A 9223-nucleotide genomic window follows, 5' to 3' on the forward strand; every position below is an offset into this window, starting at 1 on the left:
CCCTTCCTCCTCTGTGGCACCCCAGACTCCGGACTCAGCTCTGGCCTCTGAGACCCTGGCCTCTCCCCAGTCCCTGCCTCCAGCCTCGCCACTGCAGGAGGACAGGGGAGAGGAGGACTTGGGGAAGGCCCTGGAACTAGAGGAGAACTTGAAGCGGGAGAAAACAGAAGGGGTAGCAATGCTGGAGCTGGTGGGATCCATTCTTCGCGGCTGCGTCCCTGGGGTGTACCGAGTCCAAACTGTGCCCTCTGCCCGACGCCCTGTGGTCAAGTTCTGCCATCGACCTTCAGGTCTCCATGGTGACGTCTCCCTCAGCAACCGGTACCTTAATTGGGGGTGGTTGTTAGGGGTGGGTTGGGGAAGGCCAGCAAGAATTCTGGTGGTGGATGAGGAGGGAGTCCCAATTTGGGAGCTCGTCTGCCTGCTGAACCCCAAGATTATTCTTGTTAGGCCCCATCCCCTTTCTCCCACTCATTGCCTCCTGTCTGGCTTCATTTCAGTGTTCTTGAAGTGTGTTGCTTGGAATACTATTTTTAAGGGCTGTGAAAAATGGTTCACGTGGTTGGTTAACTTTGGGAAATGCTAAGTTAAACACAAATGGGTTTTTATTTTCTCTCTTCCTTCTCTCTTACCTATTTCTTTTCTTTCCTGCCTCACTTTCTCCCCTCTTTCCTATTTTTGTTTCTTGGCATCCTAATGACACTGAGCAGTCTTAAAACAAAATGTTTTATGAAGTCGAAGATGGGCATATAGGATGTAGTGTTTCTCAAATTCAGCCTCTTTTTACACGTCTCTTCACAAGACTGGTGTTTCGGCAATCACTTTTAGAAACCCTCTCCTGGCCTTTTGCTACACTTGGTCCCAGTTATGCAAGTCTGGACCAAGAATCTCAGAGGATTCCCAAGCCCTAACAACTGCTGCCTCCTTTGTCCCAGGCTGGCCCTGCATAACTCCCGCTTCCTGAGTCTCTGCGCAGAGCTGGATGGGCGAGTACGGCCTCTTGTGTATACTCTCCGCTGCTGGCTCAGGGTCGAGGGCTGTCAGGTGAGAATGATCAGGAGGAACTTATGGGGAATTGGTGTCAGGACAGACCAAGAGGCAGGGATTTGGGGAGAGAAGGGAGACAGGTACAGGAACTGGTGTTGAGAAAACTGCTGAGGAGAGGGTTGGAAGTGTCTCTGATCTAATTGGAGTTACTGGTTATTTACCCAGGGAGTGGCCCCCTTCTCAATAACTACGCTTGACCTTGCTCGCGATCTATTTCCTTCAGACCAGGGACCCTCCTGTATTGCCCACTGTGTCGCAGCTCACCCAGAAAGCAGGTACAGCAATCATTCTCCACCCTCTCTAACTCATCAGCTCCATGTCTTCTCTTCTTCATCACACTAAGACACTCCAGACAGTTCCGGGAATGAGATTGCCACTTGTCACCCCCATTTCCACTCCTCACTCCCCCACCCCGACGATCTTCCTGTTTCCAGGCAGAACCTCACCTTTCTTATTTTTACAGGTGAGGGGGAACAGGTGGAGGTTGATGGCTGGGACTGTAGTTTCCCCAGGAATGCCTCGAGACTGGAACCCAGCACCAACGTGGAGCCCCTCAGTGAGTTCTGGGAGCTCAGGAGAGGACTAGTAATGAACTTAATCACAGCAGTAGTTGACACGTCACGCACCGTGGGCCAGGCATGGTTCTCACAGCCGCCACGTGGGATAGCTCTTACTGTGATTGCCATTTAACAGGTGAAGAAACCGAGCCTCGGAGCGAAACGTGGTTTGCTCACTTAAGGAGCAAGGGCACACTGCTGGCAAGGAGAAGGGGCAGTGTCTTGGCAAGGGCATTGCTAGGGGCCGGGGGAGATAGGCCTGAGCTCTTGTTTATAGGGATCAAAGAAGCCTGGCTTTTTGACACTCTTCTGAACAACTTAGAAGAGAGAACAAAAGTCCTGCTAAGAAAATGGCTTTGGTATAGGAGCTGACTCCATTGTTGTTGTTTTTTTTTTTAATCATTTTTTTTATTAAGGTATATGGGAGGCCAGGGATTCAACCTGGTACCTCATGTGTGGGAAGCCGGCACTCAACCACTGAGCCACATTGGCTCCTGTGAGTTGTTTTTTTTAGGAGTTACCGGGAACCAAACCTGGGACCTCCCATGTGGGAAGCAGGTGCTCAGCTGCTTGAGCTACAGCCACTGCCCATTAGTTCTTGCTTATAAGTGACCCCTTTTCCCCAATCTTCCTTCTCCTCCAGGTTCTCTGCTAGCCCAGTTCTTCTCCTGTGTCTCTTGCTGGGATCTTCGTGACTCGCTGCTGTCCCTGCGAGAGGGTCGGGCACTGCCTGTGGCGGGCGGCCTGCCCTCTAATCTCTGGGGGGGCCTTCGCCTCGGTCCCATGAATCTCCAGGACCCCTTTGATCTGAGTCACAATGTCGCAGCCAATGTGACCAGCCGGGTGGCCGGGAGGTTACAGAATTGCTGCCGGGGCGGCAGCCAATTACTGCCGAAGCCTTCAGTACCAGCACCGTTCCTCCCGGGGTCGGGACTGGGGGCTGCTCCCCCTTCTGCAGCCCAGCTCCCCGAGTGCCCTGCTGTCTGCCACCCCCATCCCCTTACCCCCTGCTCCCTTTACCCAACTCACGGCTGCCCTGGTCCAGGTGTTAAGGGAAGCCCTGGGATGCCATATAGAGCAGGGAACCAAGAGATCACGGTCAGCGGGCGGTGGAACTGGGGAGTCTCTCCAGGGAGGGGCAAGCAAAAGATTGAAACTAGAGGGACAGAAACAGAGCTGTGGGGAGGGGAAGGAAGAGGAACAGCAGGGGTGTTCAGGGGCTCATGGTGAAGATGGGGTGGAAGAAATGGTTGTAGAGGTTGGAGAGCCGCAGGACTGGGCCATGCGGAGCCCCGAGCGGTGAGGGGAGCTCCCCCTGACGACTGGAGAGCGTCCAGCCACTACAGAAGGGGAGCAGCCGGGCCGCGCAGCACGGGCAGAGGAGGGGCCCAAGGGACCTGAGGCAGCCTGGGAAGGGTCCCAGGGTGAGACTGGGAAGAGGGCATCGCTCTCAGTGAGCTGGCGCTGTGCCTTGTGGCACCGAGTGTGGCAGGGGCGGCGGCGTGCCCGGAGACGCTTGCAGCAGCAAACCAAGGAAGGAGGTGGCACTAGCACAGGAGCGCAGTGGCTGGGGACTGAGGCTCAGGTCACTCAGGAACTGAGCAGAGGTGAACAGAGGCCAGGGGCAGAGCCCCTCCTGACCTTTGTGGCCTCTGCCTCCCAGGCCGACCGGGCACTCACTGTGACCCCGCTCCAGGATTCCCAGGGCCTGTTCCCTGACCTCCATCATTTCCTACAGGTGTTCCTCCCTCAGGCACTTCGAAATCTCCTCCAGTGAAGGCGGGGACCCTAAAGCACAATAAAGCTGCTAGTTTGATACAAGTGCTCTCGATTTCTCTCTCATTTCCACCTAGGAATAGTTCTTCCACCCAGTACTTGCCCTTTTCTCCTCCTCCCCAAATCTTAAATGCAGCCTTCTCAGGGGGGCCTTTTCTCTCCACCCTGTCTATTTTCTTCATATGCTCACAACTCTTAGGGAGTGCCCAGGACTGTGTGGCATCAGGCCCCAGGAAGGCACTCAGAGAGGGCTTTTTCTTTTTTTTTAATCGTTTATTTTTAAATTTTATTGAAGTATTCATACATGAACATACATAAATAGTAACTGTATAGTAAAATTTGTGAATTTACAAAAAAAACATGCATATCATCATTCAGGGTTCCCACACATCACCCCACCACCAATACCTTGCATTGTTGTGGAACATTTCTTACAAACTATGAAAGAACACCATTAAAATATTACTACTAACTACAGTCCATATCTTACATTTGGTGTATTTTTCCCCAACCCGCTCAATTATCAACACCCTGTGTTAGTATTATGTATTTACTATAGTTCAAGAGAGAATGCTCCCATATTTGTTTGTTAACCACGGTCATTCTTACACCACAGGACTCCCTGCATTACACAGTTCCATGCTTTGTACAAGCGTTCAGAGTGTCCACTCGGTGGCCCTCGTTCATCAGAGTTGGCTGCCATCACTTCAATTTCAGAGTATTTACATTACTCCAAAAGGAAAAATCCCATATCCCCTTTTACCCCATTATTATTGGCCCTTACAACTGAGATATTTTCTTTGCTACAAAAATATTAGAATATTAACTGCTGTCCATATGTTACATTAGCTATAATTTTCCTGTGTATCACCATATTCTTAATATTTGTAAAAATATTCTTATACTATTTTTTAAACAAATCAATTTTATTGGTACATATTAATAAAGCATACAGTTCATCCAAAGCATACAATCAATGGTATTTGGTATAATCTCATAGTGTGTTCATCACTTCAATGTTACTGGAGCATTTTCACTATTTCAATAATAAAAAACAAGAAAATTCTTCACCTCTTAATCTCTCTGTGTTTCCTCTGCTGTGGCTGTCCATAGCTGCTATTTCTGGCTATTCTTGCAAAATTATTTATTGAGCAGTTTTATCGAGATGTACTCACTACACAATCTAGCCAAAGTGTATAATCAGTGGCTTTTAAAAAATAAGAATTATTTTTAAATTTTTCTTTACTTCTCCCCACCCCTTTGATTTTCACTTTGCTGTGTCTGTTCGTCTTTATTTAAGAGGCACTGGGAGCAGGAACTCTTATGTGGGAGGGAGGTGCCTAATCGCTTGAGCCACTTCATGCTTGTGTCTCTCATTCTGTTTATCCTCCCCATGCCTACCTGTCGCGCCAGCTTGCTGTCTTCTTTAGGAGGAATGGGGATCCGAACCAGTGACCTCCCATGTGGTAGGCGGGAGCCCAGTCACCTGAGCCACATCAGCTTCCCAGTGGCTTTTAGTATAATCACAATGTTGCGCATTCATCACCACAAAAAATTCCTCACCCCTTAGCATGCCTTCGCCAGACCTACATAGCCACTAATTTCATCTTAAATTGATTTATGTTTATATATATATATTTTTTAAAGATTTATTTTTTTATTTATTTCTCCCCCCTCCCCCAGTTGTCTGCTCTTTGTGTCCATTCACTGTGTATTCTTCTGTGACTGCTTCTATCCTTATCAGCAGCACTGGGAATCTGTGTTTCTTTTTGTTGCATCATCTTGTGTCAGCTCTCCATGTGTGTGGTGCCATTCTTGGGCAGGCTGCACTTTCTTTTGCACTGGGCGGCTCTTCTTATGGGGCGCACTCCTTGCGTGTGGAGCTCCCCTACACGGGGGACATCCCTGTGTGGCACGGCACTCCTTTATACGCATGTGGTAGGCGGACACCCTATCCATTGGGCAAGTCCACTTCCCTGTATTTTTAATAAATGGAATCACACAATATGTCACACAATATATTTAGTTCATAGTAGTGCAATCACACAGTATTTGTCCTTTTGTGTCTGGCTTGCTTCACTCAACATGTCCTCTAGGTTCATCCATGTTGTCATATGCTTTACGACTTCCCCTCTTATAGCTGGGTACTATTCCATGGTGCATATACACCTGTAGCAGTTTGATATAGTTATGAATTCCAAAAATAGATATTGGATTATGTTTGTAAACTGGTCTGAACCTGGGCATTATTAAGTTATGACTAGGGCTTGATTGGGCCACATCATTAGGACATTGAGTCCCCACTGGTGGGGATTCACAGAAAAACGGCATGGAAAAGGACAGAGTTAAGGGTCTTTTGATGGTGGAGTTTTGATGTTGGAGTTTGATGCTGAAGCCTTAGCTGGAGCCCCGGGAAGTAAGCTCACAGGAAACAGAAGCAAGCCCCAGGAAGAGAGGAACCCTGCGTCCAGGAAGAAGCAAGCACTGGAAAGAGGAACCCTGAACCCAGAGAGAAGCAAGACCTGGAAGAAAGGAACCCAGGAAGCCTGAACCCTCGCAGACATTGGCAGCCATCGTTCTCCAACATGTGAAAATAGACTTTGATGCAGTAAGTAACTTATGCTTATGGCCTGGTATCTCTGAGCTCCTACTCCAAATAAATACCCTTTATAAAAACCAGCAATTTCTGTACTTTGCATCAGCACCCCTTTGGGTGACTAATGCAACACCACAGTTTGTTTATCCATTCATCAGTTGATGAACACCTGGGGTGTTTCCAACATTTGGCAATCGTAAATAACACCACTATGAACGTAAGTATGCAGGTGTCTATTCGTGTCACTGCTCTCAGTTCTGCAGGCTGTATACCCAGTAGTGGTAATGCAGGGTCATGTGGCAAATCTATATCCAAATTCTTTAGGAACTGCCAAACAGTCCTCCGCAGTGGCTGTACCATTCTGCATTCCCACCAACAGTGAATCAGTGTTCCTAGCTCTGCACATCCTCTCGAACTTGTAGTTCTCTTGTCTTTTTTTTAAGATTTTATTTTTTTAAATAATTTTTTTTTTCAGATTTATTTTATTTATTTCTCTCCCCTTCCCCCGGTTGTCTGCTCTCTGTGCACATTTGCTGTGTGTTCTTGTTCCTTGTATTCTTGTCATGATGAACTGGGAAACTGTTGCTTTTTTTGTTGTTGCGTCATCTTGCTGCATTAGCTCTCTCTGTGTGCGGTGCCACTCCTGGGTGGGCTGTGCTTTTTTCACACGGGGCGGCTCTCCTTGTGGGGTGCACTCCTTGCACGTGGGGCATCCCTATGTGCAGGACACCCCTGCATGGCACGGCACTCCTTGCTCATGGCAGCACTGTGCACGGGCCAGCACACCACATGGGTGAGGAGGCCCTGGATATCGAACGCCGGACCCTACATATGGTAGACGGATGCTCTATCAGTTAAGCCACAACCACTTCCCTAAGATTTATTTCCCACCCCCCTGATTCTTTGCACTCACTTTCTGCTGTCTATATCTGTTCATTGTATGCTCTCTGTGTCTGCTTGTCTTCTTTTAGAAGGCACTGGGAACCAAACCCGGGACCTCGTGTGGGGGAGTGAGGTGCCCAATCACTTGAGCTACATCTACTCCATGCTTGTTGTTTCTCTCATTTTGTCTCCTCGTTGCATCAGCTTGTTGTGCCAGCCCACCAGGTCATCTTCCTGTCTTGCTGGTCTTTACATGTGATTCATTTGTTAAGTTCTTATAGTTCTTGTAGCATCAGTGTAGGTTGTTTGTGCATTTCTAGGAATTTGTCCTTTTCATCTAGGTTGTCTAGTGGCATACAGTTTCTCATAATATCCTCTTGTGATCCTTTTTATTTCTGTGGGGCCATTTGTAATCCCCACCCCCTTTCATTTCTGATTGTATTTATTTGCATCTTCTCTCTTTTTTTCCTTTGTTAGTCTAGCTAAGTGTTTGTCAATTTTATTGATCTTCTCAAAGAACCAGATTTTGGTTTTGTTGATTTTTTTTCTTACATTTTAAAAATTAAAGTTAATAGATCACAAAGAATGTTACATTAAAAAACATAAAGGGATGGGAAACGGACTTGGCCCAGTGGTTAGGGCGTCCATCTACTGCATGGGAGGTCCACAGTTCAAACCCCTGGCCTCCTTGACCCGTGTGGAGCTGGCCCATGCGTGGTGCTGATGCGTGCAGGGAGTGCCGTGCCACGTGGGGGTGTCCCCCGCGTAGGGGAGCCCCAAGCACAAGGAGTGCGCCCCGTAGGGAGAGCCGCCCAGCGTGAAAGAGGGTGCAGCCTGCCCAGGAATGGCGCCGCCCACACTTCCCGTGCCGCTGACCACAACAGAAGTGGACAAAGAAACAAGACGCAGCAAATTGACACAGAGAACAGACAACTGGGGGGGGGGGGGGGGCGGATTTAAATAAATAAATAAATCTTTAAAAAAAAAAACAAAACATAAAGGGAAGCAAATTTGGCTCAATGGATAGAGTGTCGGCCTACCACATGGGAGGTCCAGGGTTCAAACCCAGGGCCTCCTGACCCGTGTGGTAAGCTGGCCCACGCGCAGTGCTGATACGTGCAAGGAGTGCTGTGCCATGCAGGGGTGTTCCCCGCATAGGGGAGCTCCACGTGCAAGGAGTGCGCCCCGTAAGGAGAGCCGCCCTGCATGAAAAAAGTGCAGCCTGCTCAGGAGTGGCATCACACACACACACAGAGCTGACTCAGCAAGATGAACAAAAAGAGACACAGATTCCTAGTGCCGCTGACAAGAAGGCAAGCAGACACAGAAGAATACACAGCAAATGGACACAGAGAACAGACAACAGACGGGGGGAAGGGGAGAGAAATAAATAATAAAAAGTCTAAAAAAACCCACAAAAAACAAAACATAAAAAATCATAAGTTCCCATATACCCCACTCTCCACCCCACACCCCATCATTTTTGTAAATTGTACTTTTTTGAAGATATATACGATTTTCTCTTTTTTTGTGTTCTCAAGTTCATTTAGTTCTGCTCTATTCTTTACTATTTCTTTCCTTCTGCTTGCTTTGGGATTGGTTTGCTGTTCTTTTTCTAGTTTCTCTAGTTCAGTTAAATCTTGGGGTTTAGTTCTTTCTTCTTTTTTAATATAGGCATTTACGGATATAAATTTCCCTCTCTAGACTGTTTTCACTGTATACCATAAGTTTTGATAAGTTGTGTTCTCGTTTTCATTGCTCAATATATTTACTAATTTCACTTGAAATTTCTTCTTTGATCCACTGATTATTTAGGAGTGTGTTTTTAGCCTCCACACATTTGTAAATTTACCTCTTTCCTGTCAATTATTGATTTCAAGTTTCATTTCCTTAGGATCTGAGAGGGTTCTTTGTCTAATTTCAGTCTTTTTTAATTTATTGAGAGCTGCATTATGGACCAACATGTGGTCTATCCTGGAGAAAGATCCATGGAGATTTCAGAAGAATGTACAACTTGCTGAGTTTGGGTGCAGCATCCTGTATATGTCTGTTAGGCTTAACTCATTTATCAGATTGTTCAAGATCTCTGTTTCCCTCTTAATCTTCTGTCTAGGTATTCTATCTAGTGATATGAGTGTGGTGTTGAAGTCTCTCAACAATTATTGTAGAGATGTCTCTTTCCCCCTTCAGTGTTGTCAGAGTTTGCCTCATATATTTTGGGGCACCCTGGTTAGGTGCATAGATATTTACGACTGTTATATCTTTCTGGTGGACTGTCCCTTTTATTAATATATAATGGTCTTCTGTATCTCATAATTTTTTTTTGCATTTAGAGTCTGTCTTGTCTGATATTAGTATAGCTACC

General features: G+C 47.1%; 1 protein-coding gene across 1 annotated transcript in view; it reads left to right on the forward strand.

The window, feature by feature from the left end:
- Window positions 1-3425, forward strand: part of TUT1 (terminal uridylyl transferase 1, U6 snRNA-specific) — a 13058-nt gene extending 9633 nt beyond the window's left edge. Inside the window, 8 exon segments of the mRNA XM_058306186.2 lie at window positions 5-321; window positions 936-1021; window positions 1024-1044; window positions 1213-1236; window positions 1239-1322; window positions 1511-1603; window positions 2248-2477; window positions 2479-3425. Of these exon segments, the coding sequence (XP_058162169.1) occupies window positions 5-321; window positions 936-1021; window positions 1024-1044; window positions 1213-1236; window positions 1239-1322; window positions 1511-1603; window positions 2248-2477; window positions 2479-3381 (1758 nt within the window). The 3' untranslated portion in view covers window positions 3382-3425.
- Window positions 3426-9223: the final 5798 nt, after the last annotated feature.

This window comes from Dasypus novemcinctus, chromosome 10 (genome assembly GCF_030445035.2).
Source record: "Dasypus novemcinctus isolate mDasNov1 chromosome 10, mDasNov1.1.hap2, whole genome shotgun sequence".
Lineage (NCBI taxonomy): Eukaryota > Metazoa > Chordata > Mammalia > Cingulata > Dasypodidae > Dasypus > Dasypus novemcinctus.